The following is a 26213-nucleotide window of genomic DNA, read 5'->3' as shown; positions in this document are numbered from 1 at the left end:
CTGTTGCGATCATTACATTTAGCACTGAGGTATCTGTCCTGATGAGGAATAATATTTTGAGCTGCTGTTAACTCCTGTAAATAATCCATTTCCTTTTATTTTACTTTTGTTAAAACTAATTTAGATTCCAGCAAGTTTACTTCATTAATCCACGTGGTTGTATAATAAACTTATATTTTGTAATACCTAGTTTTTAGCTGGCGACCTAATCCATTTCATTATCTGTCATTTAGAGCTTTATTTGGCCTAGTAACTGGAGAAGAGTAAAAGAAAAATAACCAAGAAAAACAATTGGGTCAAATTATGTAGTAGAACAAGGTAATATCAACTAACCAATTAATTGATGGTTAAAGCAAAAGAAAAAAATGCAAGAATACAAGTGCAATTCTAGTCTTGCATGATGGATATATACATACATATATATATATATATATATATATATATATATATATATATATATATTTTATGTGTGTGTATATAAATATATATATATATACATACATATATATATATATATATATATATATATATATATATATATATATATATATATATATATATATATATATATATATATACATATATATATATACATGTGTGTGTGTGTTGTATGTATGTATGTATGTATGTATGTATATATGTATGTATGTATATATATTAAACACCACTGAGAAGAAATGAAAAAGCGTTGTAAATCCCGACAGGTGCTCTATGAAGTAATGTGTTTAAATACAGTGAGCACAGAAAACCAACAAAGATTTGTTCCTATGTTCATTTTTATTTTAGTCACAGTATTAAAGTTAAGAAAAGTTTTCACTTTTATGTTTTTAGGTACATTATGTATATGAAGCCCTGAATACAATGACGTTTAAATAGATATGGTTAGGAATATAGGCAAGAAACTGAAACATCCTGGCTGTGTATTGGGAAATGCATTAAAAACGGCAAAAAGACTTTTATGATAACAAAAAAGAAACTTATAACATGAAAACCCTCTTTTACTGCCATATGATAATAATTTAAAAGATATCCCCCATCCACTTAAGAATTTTGGAGTTAAGGATAATAAAACAATGAAAAATGTATACATAAAGAACTCTCCCGTTAAAGCTAAGGGACGTCTATACTAGAGATAACTTTTATATTGGTCAAGTTGAAAAGTCAGAGAGTTAAGAGAACAGAACATCAAAAGAGACATGTAAGATATAGGCGGGTGAACAGTGGGATTTTTGTACATGTTAGTGAAAACAATCATACAATTAAATGAACAGGGTGAAAAAAGATAGTTTATTCTAATATCACACCGGAAAGAAACATCATTGAGTCTAGTTTTATAAGAGAAATTTTCCCTAAGAGCAAGAATATTTACTCATACAGACCAAAAATACGGTTTAATACCAAAATCACTATGTCTTGAGAATAACTTGAACCAGAGAGGAGTAACATTAATAAGTGCTTCTGCGTCGGTCAGGTGTTGAACCGTGGCCTGGTTTAGAAACAATGGTAGACAGTGATATTGACCACTTGGGTATAGTAGGTTCAACAGTAAACGCTGTTTGTGGCCAAACATTTGTGGATTATATGTATATATATATATATATATATATATATATATATATATATATATATATATATATATATATATATATATATATCACACATTACCACAGGTGAAAAATAAGAAACAGGGTGTAGGTCCTGACCGGTTTCGACTTTATTTCCAAGCCATTGACGAAGGACTGATACAAAGTGTGAGAAGTCACAAATATATATACTAAAAGAACAGTACTGACGAACATACACAATCATAAGAGGCTACATATCCCCCTTCAGGCCAGTGTCGAGGTAGGAGTGGCCTTCAAAACTCATTTGGCTAAAAATCACAATATATACTCAGGGGACAATGCTGATAAACAAACCGTACGCGATCTCAGATCCACACCTGACAGGTGTCAGGGAGGCAGAGTTTGGAAACTCATTAACATTACTACCCTCGTACTGTGTTTACAAATATGATAATCCTATTTTCATACATCTCTACTGCCTACCTTAAAATTTAAACAATTTACAAATTTCTTTTGATATTAAAGGATCAAGTTCATACATCCCTTGACTGATATTCATATTATGGTTGTAACTTTCTTTTATAAAGCTAGATTCAATGATATTCCTTTCCAGTGCATTATTAGAATATACAATCCTTTTGCCCCTTCCCAGTTGATAGCATGATTGTTCTCACTAACATGTTCCCCTGTGCATATCTCACACATTTCTTATGCTGTTAAATTTTTTTTCCAGTTCTTTCCCGGTTTGGCCAATATAAAAGTTGTCACAAGACTTATACGGAATTTTATATACTGTTTAGTATTGTCAGGGGAGTTCTTGATAAGTACATTTTTCATTGTTTTATTATTCTTAAATGCGACATTAACACCAAAATTCTTAAGAAGATGAGGGATATCTTTCATATTATTATTATATGGCAGAACAAGCAAATTTTTTGTGTTGTAAGGTTCTTTTTGGTTTCGATACATAGTCTTTTTTGCCGCTTCAAATGCACTGTTTAATATACTGTCAGGATATTTAAATTTCTTGCCTGCATTCCTAATCTTATCTATTTCATCATCAATATATTCAGGGCTACATACCCGTAATGCTCTTAAAAACATAGATGAAAACACTGACATTTTGACCTTATTGCTTTGTCCAGAATAGAAATGCACATAGGAAGAAATATTAGTGGGTTTTCTATATACACTATATTTAAACCCATTACTATTTCTTCGCATGAGGACATCCAAAAACAGTAAGCACCCATCATTTTCCATTTCCATAGTGAATTTAATTGATGGTACTAATTGATTTAACTTGGCAAAAAAGTTATTTACATCTTGGTTCCCTGGCCATACATAAATTATGTCGTCAACATACCTAAATCATGTTACATTACGTGGGATTATGTTGTTTAATATTTTCTTTTCAAAAAATTCCAAATATAAGTTACTTAACATTGGGGATAGAGGGTTTCCGATTGCCATACCAAAATTTTGTGAGTAAAATTTGATATCAAATTCAAATTTACAATCTTTTACACATAATTTAATCAGTTCAATTAAAGTACTTTTAGAAAATGGGATATCCAGCCGTGAGTTCTCTAAAAATTCAGATAAAAACGCCATCAGATCATCAATTGGCACCTTTGTGAATAGTGATACTACATCAAAACTTACAAGCCTGGATTCACTATTAATCTGTACACTATTTAGTTTATTTATCAGGTCCACATTATTCGTGATATTTGTTTTTAAGAGCATTATGGGTATGTAGCCCTGAATATATTGATGATGAAATAGATAAGATTAGGAATGCAGGCAAGAAATTGAAATATCCTGATAGTATATTAAACAGTGCATTTGAAGTGGCAAAAAAGACTATGTATCAAAACCAGAAAGAACCTTACAACACAAAAATTTACTTGTTCTGCCTTATAATAATAATATGAAAGATATCCCTCATTTTCTTCAGAATTTTGGTGTTAATGTCGCATTTAAGAACAATAAAACAATGAAAAATGTACTTATCAAGAACTCCCCTGACAATACTAAAGGGTGTGTATATAAAATTCCGTGTAAGTCTTGTGACAACTTTTATATTGGCCAAACGGGGAAAGCACTGGAGAAAAGAACTGAACAGCATAAGAAATGTGTGAGATATGCACAGGGGAACAGTGGACATGTTAGTGAGAACAATCATGCTTTCAACTGGGAAGGGGCAAAAAGGACTGTATATATATTCTAATAATGCACTGGAAAGGAATATCATTGAATCTAGCTTTATAAAAGAAAGTTACAACCATAATATGAATATCAGTCAAGGGATGTACAAACTTGTTCCTTTAATATCAAAAGAAATTTGTAAATTGTTTAAATTTTAAGGTAGGCAGTAGAGATGTATGAAAATAGGATTATCATATTTGTAAACACAGTATGGGGGTAGTAGTGTTAATGAGTTTCCAAACTCCGCTTCCCTGACACCTGTCAGGTGTGGATCTGAGGTCACATATGGTTTGTTTATCAGCATTGTCCCCTGAGAGTATATTGTGATTTTTAGCCAAATGAGTTTTGAAGGCCACTCCTATCTCGACACCGGCCTGAGGGGGGATAAGTAGCCTCTAACGGTTGTGTATGTTCGTCAGTACTGTTCTTGTAGTATATATATATTTGTGACTTCTCATACTTTGTATCAGTCCTTCGTCAGTGGCTTGGAAATAAAGTCGAAACCGGTCAGGACCTACACCCCGTTTCTTATTTTTCACCTGTGGTAATGTGTGATAAATGAATCACGTACAAAAGTGATATTAATATATATATATATATATATATATATATATATATATATATATATATATATATATATATATATATATATACATTATATCTATGAATATACATATATGTGTATCTATATATACATACATACATACATACATACATACATACATACATACATACATACATACATACATACATACATATATATATATATATATATATATATATACATATACTGTATATACAAAAGTAAGAGAAGGAGAATGCTATGGAGTACTAAACTGATTGATTTATTGTAATACTATTTTTTTATGCTCTATAAAAGAGAGCATAGTACAAGCAGGTAAATAGCGGAATTTTCGTACGTGTTAGTAGAAACAATCATACGATGAACTGGGTAGGAAGAAGAAAGGTTATTATAAAGTTGACTCTAGTTTTAAATAAGAAGCCCTTGGTAAGAATATATAAATTTGATACATTAATTTCAAAAGAAAGATGTAAAATGTTTCAATTTAAGGAAGTTAGCAGATGTGTAAGAAAAAAGGATAATCAGATTAGTAAACAGAGTACTTGACCCCAGCACAAATGAGTGCTTGGCTCCACCCCCTGGCACCTGTCCGGCGTGGAGTTTTAGCTTCCAACGGTTTGTACTGTCCCCCGGGCATACGTTTCGCGATTTCCTACCATTATTTATCAGTCTTTCGTCAAAGGCTTGGAAATAAAGTCCAAACCAGTCACGACCTACACACAGTCTTTTATTTTTTCCTCTGGTTAAAAGCGATTTATAAATCACTTGTTAGAACGTTTATAAATATAAATATATACATATGTAAATATATATATATATATATATATATATATATATATATATATATATATATATATATATATATATATATATATATATATATATATATATATATATATATATATTATACATATATATATATATATATATATATATATATATATATATATATATATATATATATATATATATATATATATATATATATATATATATATATATATATATATATATATATATATATATATATATATATATATATCTTATTATCGCAGGAAAACAATAAAGACAGGATGCAAGTCCTGACTGGTTTCGGTTTTATTTTTAAGCCATTTATTTCTTTCGAAACCTTCGTCATTGGCTAAGAAAAAAAGCCAAAAATGGTCAGGATCTACACCCAGTCCTCTATTTTTCTCTGTGGTAACAAGTGATATATAAATTACGCGTCGGAGTGATAATAATCACGTACACATGTATATATATATATATATATATATATATATATATATATATATATATATATATATATATATATATATATATATATATATATATATATATATATATATATATATATATGATTGCACCTGCTTATGCACTCTGTACACGTCTATTTTACTATAATATGAATATCTGAATAATTTTTATTCCAGTTTTTTCCAAGTATTTATGAAATCCAAGATATGTTAGAATTGTCCAAAACTTTTCTTGGGAGCGAAGACTTTAGCGGTGTCTAAGTCTTTTAATATCACACTCATTGGCAAGAGAATTGGCAGACCATAGTTACAATTAAAATCGCATCTTAGAAATACTTAAAAACCAAAAGACAGCCCTGTAAATACCGAGACTATAGGGGAAATGCCCCCGTCAGTCTTTAGTTAACGTAGTTCTTCGATCCTTCTCTAAAATTACTCTCTGAGGTAATTACAAGCAGTAATGGACACTTGTGGCTGAATATCTGAGATATAATCAAACCGTCAGAGAATATAGGTGTAATTGCTTTTATGGGCGAGGGCGGGGGGCGGGGGGTGCGGATTCCTGTTCCAATTAAAATGTCATGATGGCCGACTTTTGAGACTTTGTAATTAAGGCCTAGTCTCAATGCTAGGGCTAAGAAAGCCTTGAGATCGATACTAATTTTACCATAATTGAGTTGAACACATTATCATTAGATTATAGCTCAAACGCAACTAGAGTATATTACTGGTTTATGGAAAATATTGACCTTGTGCGCCTCAAAATTGGAAGACTGAACAGAATAAAGGCTGTTGTCGCTAGTGAGGAATACAAGATTTTATTGATTAGAATCGTCATTGGGAAATAAGAAGCTAGTCCCAGGTCTCCTTAGATTGTTTGATATATTGTCCTGATGTCCTTGAGAGAGAGAGAGAGAGAGAGAGAGAGAGAGAGAGAGAGAGAGAGAGAGAGAGAGAGATACTTGCACTAATATAGTAAGTGCCTAACGAATAGAAAATGGTTAAATTAACTAAGATTTTTATTTAGTTATGTGCAATAATGTTCTGCAATTAATTTGAATCAAAGATTTACATTCAAGTGAAGCCCTGTCATGCGACTGCAAAAACTACATGAGACTAACAATTTCGGAAATGGAGTTGAGCGAACAGAGGCAATGGAAATATACAAACTTACTCTTGTCTCTGTCGATTCTCCCTGGAAAGAGAGCGCACCCTCCTCCAGTAGGCGCGGCTGTTGGCATCCTTGATGGCATCTCCGGACAGATGAGAAGGGTCTGGGGAAACAGCACTGACGGAACTGGCGCGACGGCGAGACCTCCAGCGAACCTCGGCGGGATCTTCTGTGGGTACCTCCTCTGTTTGTGGTCTGAATTAAATGTTAAGGGTTCTCATTAACGACGGTTATTTCTGGCACTGTGAATATTTGCACTGGTTATTATAGTTGTACGGCAATAATGATCATAATAAAAGTAGCGTTGATAGTAAAAACTATTTTATCAACAATAGAAACGGGACAAAACATTGCGAAAAGAAATGCTACTGCGGCAAGGTGAAAACAATTTACAGAGACCATGATAAAATTAACACAACGAGTGAGAATCATGAAAGAGTAAACTGAATTATGTTTGTTTCCATTTTGCTTATCTTTTCAATAGGTTTTTAAAGATTGAACTGTTTGTCAGAATTCTAAATGGATATGTACATCATTTGCGTGTCTAAATATTACTTATTCCATTTACCATGGCATTCGGATATATCTTGCTACTTGCGGTAAAGTCTCATCTGACTAGACACGGGTCAATTAGCAATACCATTCATTTTCCATGGAAGTAGAGCATTATATCTTATAATTAAATTATTATCTTCAAATTAGTGATTGCTGTTGTAGGGTTCATTTACTGGTACATTTAGCTAATAAAATCCTTGATATGTGCATAATGGCTTTCAATTTCTTTTAATGTAATAACTGTATTCTTTCTCTATGATATTTTAAATATATTTGACTACACAGCTGCACAGTTATATGGAATATTTTTCAAGTCAATTTACGATTATTATTTTGCTCTGTCATCACAAGGGATGAAGCTTCCGCAATATTAAACAAACATGAGAAAACCCACACTTCAGCAGTAGTTTTCCTATGCCCTTTTGAGCATCTAGATAATCCCTAGTGCAACGCGTTCAGTGAAAATATAACCGACAACCGGATCTGAGTAACAGAAGAGGGCCTTACATTCAACAAACGTAGTGGAAGTGTATAACAAGACTGCTTCTCTGTGGAGAGCTGCTTCATTTACAAATCTCTTGCTTTTGTTTAGTTGAATAGTTGTTTTCATTAATATGATTAAAGTTACATTATTTTTAATTCCTCAAAGTTGCATCCGATTCTTACTAGGGCATAACAGTTGTTTCTCTCCAATGTACAGTACTATACATTATTTTCTCGAATAAAACTGACATTGCCAGTTAGTGTTCCTTTTCAGTGAACCGACCACGATATAAATTCTCTAGTTACCAAATATTGCCATTATCTTTATTATTCATTATACAACAATTTTTTATCGTAAATCCTTGAAATGAAAAGTGGTGAACATTAGTGCTTTTTCTGTCTACCTATAAAAGACGGAGTTTCATGATTTTTCTTAAAATCTGGTAATTTGAAAAGTATTTTCTATGGTATTAAGATTTTACATTAAACTAGATAAAACACGTCGGCACGATAAAAACTGGCCGAAAGGCAAAATCTCATCCATTGTAGTAAAAACATGACGTATCTAAAGCCACTGTTGCATCAGTCCTGTCAACATGGTTGTCGATGGGGTTCTGTTCGCGAGAGCATTAACGATAAATTTATAGCTTATTGTCATTGCGGTCTCACCAGTCGATATGTACATGTAACAACTACTAGTAACTATGTTGTATGTAATGGTAAGGAAAATAGTTTTAATTCTGTGCACTGAAACTGTTTTGTGATTAAATAGAACTTTTAATGAATCTTTGGTCAATTACTCGCCCATGAATGTTGAAAATATTGCAATTCTATTTCCCATGCAGGACACTTAAGAAAGAAATGCTGTGTTTATAACTGATACTTTTATTTTTTAACAGAAATTAGCAAGAGATATACGAATAAAATTTGGTCTTATGAAAACAAAGTTAACTAGTAAAATAATGCAGAAAAGTAGTTAATTCTTAAATGTTTATGGAAAAAGGCAAAGAATTTCTTTTTAAAAAGTGATTAGAAACTAATCTAACCATATATGTAGTCTGCAATATTTGAATATACTGTATTATGAATATTGGTGCACTAAACACTTTTTTCTTCAATTTTCTATATATAATCTAGATATACAGTACATATGTAAATAGTATGGCATAAGATATTTTTTGTGGCAAAAAATGAAAAACTCAGACTAGAAGAACTCCGCACATGACTCCAAACCTGGAGCGAGAAGAAATGCTTTTCTCACATTAAGTATTTACGTAGGAAGTTCTGGCCAAGAACGCACTGCTTCACAGCAACCAGAAACCTTTTCGAATCCAAGTAAAATGTTAAATGATTTATTAAACTCTAATTTCTACCCAGGAAGCAGTCTCTGTCTGTATATTTTTTTCCGAAAAGCACCTGTACTTTTTTTTTTAAATCATTGGGTCAGTCCTTTTCTACATAATTAGAAGAGATCCTAATATTAATAAACAACTTTTTTTTTAATAAAGAGGATTTCATATAAAGAACCTCCAGTGGAGTACGTAACCAAAGTTCACAACCAATTTTAAAAGTGGAGTTCTGTTATATATATATATATATATATATATATATATATATATATATATATATATATATATATATATATATATATATATATGCAACACACACACACACACACATATATATATATATATATATATATATATATATATATATATATATATATATATATATATATATGTATGTATATATGTATGTATCGAGAGAATAGAGAAAAACGTATTTTTTTGAAGTGGAAATATCCTATTTCCAATTAGGTCAGTAGGAAAGGACCATAAACTCATAAATCTCCCAGCCTGTCACAACAAGTCACCAACCATATCTTCAAGAACACACTAGCACTAACGAGGCGCTAAGAGAAATCGCATCTGGCCATGCCCTCGAAATCCACGAGGGTCCTGTGAAGGAAACACCTGGGAACATATGGTTAGTAAGGTATGGGAAAACACCCTCATGCCCTTGACTTCGAAGGAGAACCCAAGGAAATAAGCCACTCCCACAGGTCAAGCCTAGATGTTTTGGCCAATCAAATGCCATCAGTGCCAGAGACCTAGAGACGTCCTACAAGGAGCAAATACCCAATAATCAACAGGAATTCCTTAAAACACAGCTCCAAAAGTTGGAATGAAGCAAGTGGAGGAGGTACCTCAGAAAACAGTACCTGCCCAGAAGATGAGGTCATGGTTGACACAAGGGAAAATGGGAGATATAAGGACAGGCAGACAGGAAGAAAGGGGGAATCAGAGAGTAGAATCAGAGCAGAGTCTGAGAGAGTCTGAGGGGAGTCGAAAGAGCAGAGACTAAGCAGAGTGGGAAGATAGAGAGAGAGAACTATTCCGAAGTGAGCGGAGGCAGAAAAGAAACCGATGGACAGAAGTAGAAGAAGTGTGTTGGCGCATAAGACTCAGAACAATAGTCCCCTTAATCTAATTCGTTTAGTCTCTCGAAACCTTATCTTAAAGTCTCGAACAATTAAGAAACAGTTAAGAAACTATAGGTGGAACTGTAACACAAGAAGTACAAATAAAGAAGAAACGGGAACAATTAATCATTTTCCCTTTAACCTTAGTAATTTATAATTTAATAACTGTTTTTAAAGAACCACTTGTTCCTGCTACAAATAACTTCCACGCCGCTACCCCGGTTGCGCTACCTTAGTATTGGGCCCTTTGAAGGAAAAGAAACGGGGTACGAAAACACACAAACAACACACACACACACACACACACACACACAACACACACACACACACATACATATATATATATATATATATATATATATATATATATATATATATATATATATATATAACTCCTGCAACCTAATATCATCTATATCTGATGCTCGATTCGACCCAAAACACTTGATCTGAGCAAGCAAATAGAACTTTCTGGGCCCACTGGGATGTGATATAGGTGGACGGGCATTGTCAGCAAAGGAAGAGAAAGGTTTTTGGGCAAACACATCATCTATTACCAAAAAAGAGAGGGAACATGGAAGGATGGGTGGCTTCAAAGTGGATTAACGAAGTCATTAGCTGCAAAAGACTTGATTTTGCAATACCTCTTGTTGTAATTGTCCTACAAAAAAGATCTTAATGTCTCAGCTTAACGTTTTAGGTAAAAGAAAGGAGCAAAGCACGGAGAGTGCTTCAAATCTTTTTATATGAACGGGTGTGGCAGTGGTAAGGTTTTAGAAATGGCACGAAATATCCTTATTTTTGCAATATTTTGCGTCTTAACTTAGGTTTTACAACTCATTAAATCCAGTTCTGGTTTAAAACAAACTTTGTTGAAAAAGTATGTCTACTAAATTGCCAGCCCTAATTGTTTTATCAATACGATCCAAAAATTTATATTGTGGATCACTAGTTCGAATTCAGTCATAAAAGTGTCCAGTGGACACATCTTGACCTTTGGGCTCTTTGTAAAAAACCATCATATTGCATTTGGCTATAGTACTGATGCTAAATGATCAGATGGTTTGTCCTTGAAACGTTACAACTGGTTAAAAAGCTATTTGTAAGCTGAGAAGTACTTTGAAATCTTCGGCATTTCAGATATCATGATTGAGAACTGTCGTACCTCTTTTGTATTTCATGGGCTGCCCTTGAATCACAAAGATTCTTTAAGTCTTTATAACCTGTGCCCGGAAAAATGTTCAAGTGACATCTACAGTACATCCCTTTTGCGTCTAGTGAGACCATAAAGCGTAACAGGCAAGCTTAGGCGTGAATTTTGTAGGCCAACTAACAAGAAGGTGCAAACAATAACTATTGAAGGTTTCGAGGGATTGGTCATGTGAATAAGAAACTTAATTAGGGGGCTGTCAGAGGTGACTGACGGCCACGTAGCCATTAGCATGAACAAACATGTGATATCTCCACTTAAATAGTCTCGTAATTTTGATAAGGTTTTTATCAATGAAACCTTCCCATCCAGACCTATCACACTTTCTCTTATCATTTTGTGGCATTTCCTGAAAATCAGTAAGTAAAGTGAGATTTCTTACAGAATAGTTTTCATTGCACGATACTTATAGTGCCTGTGATCATTTCCAAATATCTTAGTATATGTGAAAAGTTATTGAGATGACTGAAATGCTTTGAGCAATGTCACTCAAATGATACAATGCGGACATATTTGTAGAAAAGTTCTTAAACTCCATTTTATTAGAAAGTTTCAATAATAGAACGGTGAGAGTGCACTGGAGACCTTGAAAAAGATAGTTTCTCTTTTGATCTTTCAAAAATAAGATAACAGGCAAAACAACATAAAAAAACTGCTTGCCTAATGAAGGAGTTTGACCCCAGTTAGATAACTGCACATTACTGGATTCTTACATCACATTTAAAGAAAACTACAAGCATCTTATGTTAGAACCTCAGTGCTACCAGAAACATAGTATCCTGGAGAGGAAAATCGTCAAAGGTATGAAGAAGACTTCGTAAAATTCGTAGATAAGAAAATTTAAATGTCCTCTTCTCTTGATCTTAGATGAGACCTTAGTCATACCTCCATGACTACAGTGGAACTAGGAAAAGTAAAGCATTGGCATCATCAGCTTTCCTACATATTGCACTGATCTCTTGCTGACGATACCTTTTGCTTGCTTTACCTTTCAGAGATTTTGCTAGGACCAAGAACTGATGCAGCGTCTACAACACACTGGAACCTGAGTAGCATTGTAAAAAAAAAAAAAAAAAGGCTCGGTGTCCAGTGTCTGAAAAAAGGATTTTCCACAAAAAACTCAACAAAGTATTAATGGCTTGTACATATCAAGGAAAACAGAAAAACTACAAAACATGGATTTATCAAGGGCAGCCATTAGGTACAGAAAATAACCCTGTATTACTCGAACAAATCTTTTTTTCAAATTACTGTCCACCTAATTACGGTAGCAGATTTGGAAACAACACCTAATGTTCGCTGGTATAAAGGAGGAAAATGAATTTTAGCAAGGTGCAAAGAAAGATGATGCACATCGCAGGGCTTTGTATGCCAAGAATTCTACTCAGGTGACTGTTTTCCATTAAATTTAAGTATGGTTCCCATGGCCTTGGTGAAAATGAATGCAACGCGCCTGTAGTTAGACAGAATTTTCAAGGTTTCACATAATCCAGAGATGAAAGTGAACTTAGAGTTTAGGAATCTTTATTCTATATGAAGGAAAACATCCTTAAATTTAGATGGCTTTCCATTCTGTCTATCTTGCATACACTCTCACCTCACTAATGTTGGGGCACTTCCTTTACCTTGTTTGAACCTTATTTTTCGATACTTTCTCGCTCTTTCTCTCCTTCGTCCTGTCACTTTTGAACGATGTAATCTATTCACTAGCCTATTATCCTCAATTCCCTCTATTTGACCAAACCATCTCAAAATACTCTGATTTATTCTGTTAAGTATGCTAACATTTTTACTACTTTTTTCTATGCATCTCCCCATTTCTCACCCGTTCAGTTCTTTTCATAATATGAGCTGCACAAGAAATTCATCCCTATAGCTTAAAAACGTTAAAATTATATTTGTAATCGACATCCACACTCCATTTCTATAGAGGAGAGTTGGCTAAACAATTCCTTCATGCATTCTAAACTTGAGTTCTATACACTCCAAATTTACTTCTATCACATTTTCATATGGCCGACTTCTTTCATCCTTATCACCTTATAGTATGTTTACTTCAAATACCTGCACAAATCAGCTGCCACAATCTGCATTAACTTTCACTGTTATATGTTCCTTGTTTCCATTTGCCATCATAACCTTACTCTACATTTACTTTCAACTTTCTCCACTTGCAAAGACTTTCAAATTCCTTTACTGCTCTCACGTAAATCTAATGTTATTTCTCTGATCTATAGCATCACTTTATCAATAAAGATATTATGCAGCATGTAACCATTGCACATCCTTGTCTCAGAGGCGAATTTACATGAAACATGTCATTATCCCAACTAGAAATTCTAATATATGCTTCATTTTAATCATAAAACTTTTAATCACTCTAAACAAATTGCATTCTATGTTTTATGTCCTGAACTGACTCGGCGTTGTTCCTCTGTAAGTCTGTTGTAACCATTTCTTATGTCCTTGTAAGCCATAAGTAACTTTTTCCCTTTTTCCTTGTAGTTGCAAACTTCTCTTACATGGTTTAAAAAAAAAACCCTTTCCATGTACAAGTCCACAGTATTCATCCTCTAACAATCCTGCTGTCATAAGTTTTACTTTCTCAATTAAAATGCTTCTAAACAAATTCCAGAGTATATTAAGAAGTTATAAATTTCACAGTCTACTGTATCATTGTTACTTTTATACAACAGAACAAACACTCCTCTTAACCATTCATTTGAAATCTTTCCCTCATACAGACGAACCTCATAAACAGTAGTCACTCATTCAGTCACGATTTCACAACCTTGCTGCAGCATCTTATTTGGCATCACATCAACAGCCTTTTAGTATCCCTCGCGTCACGTCTATAGCATTCTTAAATTTACACTAAACGCTTCCACATTTTCATCATTCATCTCTGGCTTTCTCTTATCTTTTGCAGTCAACAAATCTTCAAACTACTCACGCCACTGACAAAGGGCGGAATTCTTTTCAGGCAGCATATCTCCATTTGCATCCTTTATGAAGATATCTATTTGTCATTAACATTCCCTCTGAATTCACTTTCCTGTAAAGCACTCTCATTCTGCCTAAAATCTTTGCTCACTTTCTGTCCCCTTATTTATTACATGCTCTCTTTTCCCCTGTAACATTCCTCATGACCTCCTCATCAATCATCCCGTATTCTTGTAAGCGATCTTCCTTTTTTGTCTTAGAGTTACACCTTAAATAATCTGTTTCCTTTCACTGAACTTATTGGCTGCATGGGCCCATAGTGAAATTTTGGGATCTCCACATACCTCTTCAATTTCCTTGTCTTTTAACCCTAGCTCATTTTAATACATTTTCTTCTAAATTGATTTTATTTTTTATTTTCATCAAACCCACGCCTTAGTCACATTTTCCTGCGTTTCCTTATGAATTAACTTACATTCACCTGAACCACTGATTCAGCCAAATAATAATCAGATATACTCCAGCCAGTCCACTTCTCATTTTACCCCTCCCAATTCTCATAGTGTTCTAATTTCCCAGGTCAAGACCTTTTCTGAACATAGTTTCACAAGAATCTCTCTTGTATTATTTTACTTCAGGAGCACCACACTTAATAACAATGTCATGTCTTTCTCTGTTACTGAAATGATAAGCACAAGCATTCAAACTCTACAAAAATATTCTCTTTTACTCCCGTTTCTTTCTAGTCTTGGCCCATTTCTCTTCCCTCACTCAGTGATGGCCATGAGAGCCCTTGTAACATTTTATAATCTTTCACCCGATCTAAGAGCATGCCTGTCCCTACGAGGGCTATTCCCTCCTTAGCTCTGCACTTTCTAGTTACCCTCAACTCAGTCATCTTTGTTCTTGTTCTAGCATAACATGCTCTGTCACCAGTTTCATTCAGAGCCAAAACATCAAAGATGAAGTATTTTATTTCTCTTTTTATTCCTACGTAGACCAGTCCATTTGACGGAAAATTCAGAAGCAGTAACGGCGAAAACCTCATTTTAGAAATACATCATTGAACACATTGGCAGACACGCAAAGGTGTTGTTCGATCACCAATATTATTTCTGTCCGATTTGTGGCCTGTTTAGCAGTGTACACGGAGTGGATTTCCGAGTACCCAGAACAGCACAGAAGCATGGAACAGATGGGGGATTGAAGTAGAGAGTACCTAAGTTGGTGTATGTCGAATCACAGAAATATTCCTAAAAGAGTAGTGCCACATAGATGACGGTGAAGGTATTCTCTACGGAGCACTTCGAAATAACGTGAAAGTTGACAATCTCTTATAGACTACTTCATGGCAAATGTCCATAACCTGTCCTATAACACAGTGTATTATGTATTCTTTCAAGGATTAAACATATTTCAGTATGTTTATAAATAATTCAGTTTTCAAAATGATAAATAAATGTCTTCTAAGAACTATTTTTCACTTCTTTTTCTTGAATTAGATTTTCGGGATTTCAATCTTTGGTGTCTGTGGTGTACGCCGAAGAGATTGTTCTGTCTTCACTATCTACTGTATAGACTCACTGATGAACAGAAGTAAGTAAATTTTAATCCTAAATTCATACCACGTATATTGGAATACACTGCCTCTAAGACAGGATGATGTTTAGTTCTCTGTCAAATATAGAAAATGTAGATAATTCTTTTAGTACCGTGAGTCTAGGTCATTAGCATATTTAGAATTATTAACTTTTCTTCACATTTTCTGAGTATAATGTCTGTAAATGGGTCCTGAGATTATATCTTTTCCTATGTCTCCGAATGATCGAATATTCTAATTTAAAATATGGCGTCGCTAAAAGAGTAGATAACATCACAGAATCAACACGGTGTTAAATGTTATTAATTCTTTTTACCACAAAGTCAGTCAAAATAGAAAAGAAGAAAGCATTTCAACCTACCTGAAGTGACAAGCGGGGAGAAAGCTAACACGACAGAATACTATTTACAAAACAAATAGAAACAGGTCTTACTATAAAATGCTAACAGAAAAAACTCTTCTCTTACGTGACAGGTTGACCAGGTTGTCTCAGTGTCTTCTTCCACCAGTCACCAGCATCATTATTCAAGTAAAAGGTATGGTAAAATAGGGAGTTCCATTGTCCATTCATTTCACATTTGTCCTCATAATCCAACTGCTATGGAGTGCTTCGATATCTACGGTGTCACCTTTACTATCAATAACTTTGTTGCATTAAAACATTTTCTGCTTAGGTGACGTGCAAACAGTAATTTTTCTATTACCACACATAATATTGTGAAGAGCAGGCACTTTAGTTTGCAACCACAAAAGTCACATTATCACCGCAGAAGGAGAATCAGAAGCACAGTGGAAAGCATCGCAGCTAAAAACATTACAGTACTCTCTGATGGTTCTTTCTTGGAAGTTTGTGAGGGATGATAGCCTAATGGTCGGATATGGAAAGATGCTCGTTTCATTTTCGCTAAGATTTTAACAGTAATTCCTCCATATTACAGGATGGAATGACCCTGACAATTTACCTTAGACCTGAGATGGTTGAAATCTAAACACTGAAGATCGTCCCCAGGTCTGAACCAGTCAAATTTTCAGCTAGTACTTCTGATAGTTATCGCGCTTAAAACAGAAAAAGAGTTTTGATTTTGCATGGGTACTTCTGTATCATTATTCACCTGTAAGGTATTATTCCTGCGAGAACGGTTCACGTAGGTCGATTTGGGATTAAAGTACAGTACTTCATCTTTACCAGTAAATTTTCAAGACTAGATGATTTGGAGGCATGACCCCTCATTCTCATATAAAAGAAAATAAATATTTCATATTTCGTTTTATGTTATGGAAAGTTCATTTCTTTTTATATTTAGAAGTGTCTGAGAAAATTGATAAGCATTTTTATAAATTATTCTGTGAATCTAAAAATCATGAGAAAATTACAGTGACTGAAAAGAACTGCAAATTTTTAACCAATAAAACGATGCAGACATTGTTTTAAAACCAAATTCATTTTATGAGAAAAATATCTGGTTGAATAAATCACGATAAAAATGATACCGTAAATTACGAAAAGATGAGCAAATGAAACCCATTTCTATTCGACATATACTATGGAGAAATTTACCTCATAAAAAAGTTCCCTTGAATCAGCCGAACTCTCACACTCTTTCTTGCAGTTTCCATATCAATCGCGTCAACATTTTCCCTCAAAATGTTTTACAAGATTTATTGTGACTATGTATTTCACACAGCCGAGTTGTACCTAAGAAAGAGTCATCGTTGACAAGTTTTTTTTTTATTTAATAAAGCAAGCTACCCTTGCCTGGACTATACTGATGGGAACCTAAAGACTCATGGTCTCATTCTGCAGGCCCTTGATGTATCTTTCCAGGTTCAAGAAAGCGCTTCTCTCCCAATCTGAGATGATTTCATCAGATCGTCGAATTTCATTATCCAAACAAATGTGCGAAGGAAATAAAAGGAAACATGGAAATACACGAGGAACCGGAATCCAGAGAAAAATAATGTGATTTAATTGACTTTCTAAATCTAAACTGAAATTACGAAAATCCTCACGGTGCATCCGGGAATCGATGTTTTCTCCGAACAATTCTGAAGTTGGCAGAAGTATGTAAATGCTGCTGCGTTCTTGGCAATGGGCTATATCGCGACATAAGAGGGCTTTCCATGATGTCTGAGAACTAAGCATAGCGCAGCCTCTTCCCCTCTTACTATCACGCATGCACGCAGGAAAAAAAACGAAACAAATTAAGGAAATGAAGATATTTTATCCCACGGTAATAGTTTGTATAGGGAAATAGTTTATATGTCTCCAAACAATTTTCTTTTCACATGAAAAGCGAGAAACAAATCCCATAATAAAAATGTAATATACGTTAATCATTATGTACGATTTCGTTTCTATGCTAGTTTATATACATACGTTAGTATACTTTGATTGCTAGTTACATTTCATTAACGATATGTTTGGAGTCGATATAGAATCCTATATTAAAAAGTTTGTGATTTCTGGAGATTACAAGTGCTAGTGGCTAAGGCTATAGGCTAACGGAGGACTGAACGCTATTAATAACATGATAGATACAAAAAGGCTTACAGGGTAGTAAATTTTATGGAATGTTATTAAAAACTCAACTGCATAATATAAAAAGAGAAAACTGTGATCTGAAGTCAAATCACAAACAGTCGTAGAGTCTCTAAGTTTCAAATGATGTCAGTTTTCACAATATATCGTTACATGGACTCGTATTCTATTCGTAAAAAGCCTTGAAACTTGCTTCGTATATTTATTTAAGATCCCAATAAAATCAAAATAACAAAAAATGTATTAAGACGATGAACATGATTTTTAAGGTACAAGAATCCTAGGAAAGAAAAGTTCTGTGAGGAAGCGGTTCAAATTCCACTGATGTCGATGCACTTCTCACTTATAATTCCCACTGGTTGCAAATTGTTTCCGGGTACAGTGATTAGATATTCAACGATATTCGTGGCTTGATATTTGTGTAGCTGTGTGTATATATATATATATATATATATATATATATATATATATATATATATATATATATATATATATATATATATATATATATATATATATATATATATATATGAATTTTTTTATCACACCGTGGTTTATATACATTCATGAAGCTACAAATGTCGCTTAATATCCAATTCACGCTACTTCGGGAAAATCCCCGCTGGGAATTATCACCGAAGGAGAATTTTTAAAGTGACGAATAGATCGGAACCGCCGGGTCTCGACCTCTCGACACGGTAACTTCCAGCGACTCCATTCTACGGTCAAACCCCATCGGGAATATTCCCGCCAAAGTAGCGTGAATTGGATATTAAGCGACATTTGTAGTTTCATGAATGTATATATATATATATATATATATATATATATATATATATATATATATATATATATATATATATATATACACAAACAAACACACACATACACACACACACACACATATATATATATATATATATATATATATATATATATATATATATATATATATATATATATATGTGTGTGTGTGTGTGTGTGTATGTGTGCGCGCGCTCATGTATGTGCGAATGTGTTTACGTTACATTATCCAGATATCATGTAAATTGTGTCATATGAGAAAGCATTTCTAGAGATGCGTATACTATAAAAAAGCGAGTTTTATGGTTAGATAATAGTTCACACTTATTTGTCGTTGCGCAGATGAGTACGATACTCAGGAGAGATAACAAGAAATCTATTTACTTACAACGCCGCACGAAGCAAGAGAGAGAGAGAGAGAGAGAGAGAGAGAGAGAGAGAGAGAGAGAGAATTCGTTGCTAGTAAATGTTAGTCGATCATCAACATCTGGCATTTATTAATCTTTTAGCAACGTCTGGCTGCTAAGCCAGACAATCACGGGTGTTTAAAGCTGAACTTTTTTTGTCATTTTACTTCTTTCATCGATGAAAATAATGACTTCCGTTTTTATAGTTCACATAGTCAGTATTCTTTCCGACAAAGTATCAGGAAACTTACATGTTGGCTGACGTATGGTTAAACGGTTTATCAAACATATTTTCAATAACACACAAGGTAATGTGAACAGTTATTGAAACATTCAGAGAGAGAGAGAGAGAGAGAGAGAGAGAGAGAGAGAGAGAGAGAGAGAGAGAGAGAGAGAATTTATGTGTGTATAAAAATACGATGCCAGTAATTTGAAGCTTATATTTTTTGTCGATGAACCTCAGTCCATTACAATTGTTTAATCTATTATCATCTGTTTGTATTTCATGCTCTCTTACAGGCCCTAAGAACTGTCAATCAGCTGTAGAAACCAACAAGTGAAATATGATGAAAGCCTAATTAGAAATGTTTGTTATGGAAAATGAGATACCATTTTGATTATCAGAACATTACTCTGTAATCAGGGGCTATGATAAACACATTCATCGATCAGAAATAAAAGAAACGCCAGTCTTCATTCAACCTAAATCACTATAACCAGAATGAAATTCAGGTCTTGATTTTAGGATTTTGGTCTTGGGAGAAAATGATGATGATTCCCGACACACCAAACAAATCTCGCTGACGAGCAACGAACATCCAACGTATTTGTGATAAGTTATTTCGAATAAGGATAGATTAATCGGTCAACTTTTGTTTATTTATTTGCATTATTAATCTAGACAGTCAAAATCAACAAAAGCAGACTTGTAGCTTACAGAAAAGATAACTTTATCTTGTTTTGACGAATGACTTACTCTCAGCCACTGATAATTCGCATATACAGGCATACTCTATGTTCGCAGGCCTCGCTTCAAAGTGGCTTTAGTTATATTTTTAGGGGGAGAGAGAAACCACACACAGACCTCAACTCACAACCTGTGAGTTTAAGAACATAAAGTCATCAGATTTTATCTCATTTTCATCTACCAATCATGCTTATTCCAAGACATAATAATTAAATGATATTATGTGTGTTTTTACACAATTGACCATAAACCAAGCAACTCTGCACTGTCAATGCAAACTAAAAACTTCAGTGATAACTTTTGATTTTGTGACTTAATTTTGATGAACCAGTTCTTGAATGAAACAGCTCCATGGCCTGGGTTTTTTCAATTGTATAAAAAATATATGGAACTATTTATGAAGGTTATACTCAAAGGATTAATTAATGTAAAGTGAATATAATAAGGTAGAAGGAACTCCTTTTGGATAAATGGGTGTTTAAAGGTAGGTAATGCTTTATTTTTACAACAATATGCCGTTTCCTATAACTGGGGGTGGATCCAGAGGAAAAACGAGACAATAGTTACTGACAACAACTATTTTTGAACCTGTGAGTTCATGCTGAACTCCCTGAACAGAAACCTTACACAACATGACTACCTACACAACAGTTTCACCGGCATTCTATTGAACTTCCCGACACGCCTTACGTTTTCAATAACACTTAGAACTTTCTAGGCTTTACTCACTGCCTTGCTCACAATGCATTCAAAATATATGCCTTTTACATCAATCTACAGTATTTCCTTCTATCCTTTCCACAGGTCCAAGCCATCTCAAAACATTTTGATTCATCGTTCATCCATGCTCACATTTTTGTACTAGCTTCTTTGAATCTCTACAACTCTCACCGTTTTCATTATTCTTACTCAACGTGTATTAGGCAAACAATTCATCTCAAAAGCTTCAATCTTTTTCTTTTATTACTTTTGCATTCAGAACATTTTGCGCAGACCCTGCAACTTTCCTTGTTTCACCGATTCTGTGACTCATCTCATCTTTTATTTATTATCATACGTTACATTTACCCCGAATTTACTAAGTGAACACAAATGAACTGCTTAAATTTTTCTAACATTCATGTTAACAGTTTTTACTCCCTCATCCTGGTTTTTGTTTACCCTTATAACCTCATTAGTTTCACAGACACTTTTATCTCTCCTCTTACAGTCACTTCCAAACTTTTCCAGTGGTCTCGTAAGTTTTTCTACTTCACCAAATAAATGCAATATAATCTACATACAATAGCTACTTTCCACTCCACTCATGACCCATTTCTTATCCAGCAACTTTGCCCTTGTATTCTCTATGTTTTCATCTGACATCTCTTATTACCCCACCATTGAAAATATTCTATAGCCATTACTCACCACTGTTTCAATCCTACTTTAATACCAGATCGACCACTCTCCTATCTACTTTTCCATCGTTTGTCTCGCTCTCGTCGTGAAAAATTTCAAGTATATTAAAGGAATTACCTTCTACATCTTGCATCCCGGGTGACTTTCACATTACTTCCCTGTCAGTTTTATTAAAAGCCTTTTTAGGTGCAAGTATGGAGATTGCAGATTTTCCTTCTGCTTTCATACCTCTCATATAGCTACTTCATCATGAACAATTTACCTGCATACCCTCTTCTTTGCATAAACACACTACTCTCCACTGTCAATCCTTTTGTTGCCTGTTTTATTTTCTTAGTCAGAATCCTGCCATACATATTCGGCAATATACTAAGCAATGTTAAGCTCCTAAGATTCCTACAGTAATTTTCATTACGTTTGCCCTAATGCTCCTCTCAACGTACCTTGCACATTCTAATCAGTTACTCAGTGACACTTTCACCACCTTTCATTTAACCCTTTCAGCTGCTTGTCCTTTTCCAATCTTCAGCCACTTAATTGCTCATCTTATAGCATCAACAGTCATTCACTTTAGCATTCTCAGGTTCACATTTACCCCTTCGAGTCCTGAAGTATCCAGATCTGTAAAGTACTCCACTAACGTAAGACTAAATTCTCTTCAGACAGCATCTCAGTATTATTTCTTTAAAATACAACTCCTTCACCTCCGTAAAGTATCTGCTCAGATTTGCCAACAGCTTTTTTTAACCTCTTTGTTTCCTGCTTTAAAATAGCCGTATAGCTATTTTCCTAAAACTGCACCTCAGACAATCTCTCGTTTCTACTTAACTAACTTTCTAATTTCACCCTGCCACCAATTGCTGCTTTTATTTTTTCTTCCTGCATTCTTATTTCGCTAAAGTAAGGATAATCCACATAAAAATGAAATAAATGACCCTGCACTGTGAAATATGGCAAATATAAAATAATACGAGAGTCCTCAACCTCAAAGATCCAAAGACGTTTTGTTAAGGAGCCCTTAAAATTGATGATATTGTTTATATGAATACAAGAAATCTTACACCACAAAATTTTGGGTACTCTGATCAAACTGAGAATTACTTCTAGTCGCTGACTTTGACTTTGACTTGAGAATGTTAAATATAACTGAACATACTTTCCATGAAAATATGTTGAAAGACGGCAGCAGGTAGACCTACATATAAGTAGTACAGGCCTCCTCAAGGGGAAAAAATGTCTATTTGGTAACAGTGATTGTGCATCACATACATCATGTGAAATAGAAGTTTAGAATTATTTCATACTGGCGTGTGACACCTTTCAGTGAAAGCTTGTTGAGACTGACGTCTTATGAAGCATTAGTTTTAGTCATCAACATTGTCGCGCAAAAGAGCGTTCTGTAAATGTGCATTGGACTGACAGCAGATAATCACATGAGTGGCCCTGGCCCCTGAACAAGGGATAAAACTGTTCTCCGATAGCATGTTATACATGCAAAGCTTGGAGCATTTCTTGAATTTAGAGTTCAGATCTGCAGAGGTAGTGAAGATTAATTTCTGTGGTTTAATTGCCGGTTATATTAATGTTCAGGTACGTCATATTAAATAGTAATTTTGAAATATCTTCTGTAATAGCATAAGAGACAGGTTTCTATGAAAGGTGGTTTGAGGTCGCTTGCATTAAGGTACGACGTGACTGGATCTGACTTCTAAACGAGAGGAAGGAGATTTCTCCCTGATATGACCGGGCTTCGTGCAAACTGAATTCATTACATCTCTAGGGTGAGTCCACACTACAGTAAAACATGTCATAAACACGCGTCGATATCTTATCGCACAGACATCACAAACACGTTTAACAGAGGATGATGATTTACTAGTATTTCCAACCATTGTTTCATACGATTATCTACTATTGACCAAAAGCTCCTTCTCCACGTATTGCCGTTGACTTAATTTGAACCTGTTTGTAATATGTGGTGTGCTTTTGGGAGCTCAAGCTTAACCTTTCTCATTCAGTTGCCATTAACAATAGTTTTGCGCACATATGTGAAAGCAATTTAAAGTATCAGTACAAAGTATAAATATGATCTGTACTATAGTAAGACTGAGCTTTCTATAAATCTATGCTCCAGCTGAAATCTCATAGGCATATATGTGGGATTGATCTAGGAATGGAAGAATCAGAATCTTGTTTGGTCAAACAGAATGTTTTGACTGCGATTTCGTCCTTTTTGAGAGCTGAGGATTTAGCTATCTAGGGTAAATACCAGTCACATGAACATTATGATTATCTTTAAATTCAATTCTTTCTAATCTGTGGAGATTTTTGCTGTGTTTAGATCCTTGAGAATGTCTATAGCAGAAATGTAAGTAAAGCGGGAAAAAGCTTTTTGCAGAAACTTTGCTAGTAGTACCAGCTTGTAAGAGTGGATTAAAATAATAAATGTAAGATTATCCAAACAGTCTCTACTTGACTATTTATGAAGTTATCAGAACTGCCACGGATAATAACAATCACACTTACTGTATACTTTGAGTTAGGTAGATCTTCATCAGTAAATTATCCACCCTTCCTTAGAATTTGGTGCTGGATTGTTAAAACTCCAATACTGAAATAAATTCATGAATGAAAAGTAAAAAGTCCTTCTATGTATGCAATCTTTTGTGTTCATTAAGATAACAGGATAAAAAAAAACCTACTTAGAAAATGAAACGGAGCTCTGAACTTGAATACAATGAAGCCTTTAGTCTAGCTGAGTGGATGAGCTACCCTTTCAACAAAGACAGAGAGAGAGAGAGAGAGAGAGAGAGAGAGAGAGAGAGAGAATAGCATCAGAAGAGAAAGAAGTGGGCCTGTTGTTCTGAAGTCAAGCTCATTATTAAGATCAACGCTGCAAATTAGAATAAAAAGTTTGGGTCTGTTTTAATTAGGTTCACCAGCGCTTACCCACTGGAATGAAGAGTACACTGCATTACATACAAAAATCTTAATTTGGATATAATGCGCTTTGTTTTCCTCGCCTGATATAAAGGGCCTTAAGAGTTTCAGCAAATTAACGCAGTGATCAAATTTACTAAGGAGCCTGGGCAATTGAAAGCAACAATCAGCTGTCCTTGCGAAGACGAGAGAAAGTAAAATAATGAAGGGCTTACGTAAGGGAGTTTCCATTTTAACCCGAAATCTAAAACGTGAATGATGTTGCAGACTGTTTGTTAATGATTTCACAAGAGAAAAATACTTCGATGACATAATATGAGGTATTTTGCTTACCTTTGACCCTGAGAAGAGCTGCTAGATAAATTAACAATACTTAAGAAATCCTGGAGGTCACATTTTGGAAGTATCTGATTTTTGAGTTTGGCGAAGGCAAAAGAATTCCATATATAAATTCTATGTCATGGCGTCACCTCTGGCATTGATTATCTGTATTATTTGCATAACTATGGACAGTTCCCAAGTTGCTACCATGCCACATTAGTCACTGAGTCACCATGCATTCATTCAGGACAAAAAGTAATAAATGCATGTATAAAAATCACGGTGTGATATATATATATATATATATATATATATATATATATATATATATATATATATATATATATATATATATGTGTGTGTGTGTGTGTGTGTGTGTGTGTGTGTGTGTGTGTGTATGTGTGTGTGTGTGTGTGTGTGAGAGAGAGAGAGAGAGAGAGAGAGAGAGACTGGTGTGAGGGATTGATCCATATTTATACGTATCTGTCAAATAGCGATTCAGAACTGTATGTGGCTACACCAACATGCATAAGACATAAAAAGTTTAGATCAATAGGCGACGGGTGCTCACGAAAGAATCTGTAAACAGCTTTAGAATTTCGACATACCGAATCCCGTGGTTACATAATTTGAAATGGCTGCAACTGCAACGAGGATAACCATTTTAGCTGATGCTTATTCAAGCCACCCCTTGATAAGAGGGAGGCTCGTCACTTAAGGTTTAGATTATACATGAATTCCATGATAGTGATGAAATATATTAAGAATAATAACA

The 26213-nt window shown here is 34.2% G+C and overlaps 1 protein-coding gene across 1 annotated transcript in view; it reads right to left on the bottom strand.

Moving 5' to 3' along the window:
• LOC136827121 (uro-adherence factor A-like) overlaps positions 1-26213 on the bottom strand; it is a 60451-nt gene that overhangs the window by 22940 nt on the left and 11298 nt on the right. The window contains exon 2 of the mRNA XM_067084881.1: positions 6790-6987. Within this exon, the coding sequence (XP_066940982.1) occupies positions 6790-6987 (198 nt within the window). The remainder of the gene's footprint in view (positions 1-6789; positions 6988-26213) is intronic.

This window comes from Macrobrachium rosenbergii, chromosome 41 (genome assembly GCF_040412425.1).
Source record: "Macrobrachium rosenbergii isolate ZJJX-2024 chromosome 41, ASM4041242v1, whole genome shotgun sequence".
NCBI lineage: Eukaryota > Metazoa > Arthropoda > Malacostraca > Decapoda > Palaemonidae > Macrobrachium > Macrobrachium rosenbergii.
The sequence above is the reverse complement of the archived record's forward strand: the minus strand, read 5'-3'. Positions and strand labels throughout refer to the sequence as shown.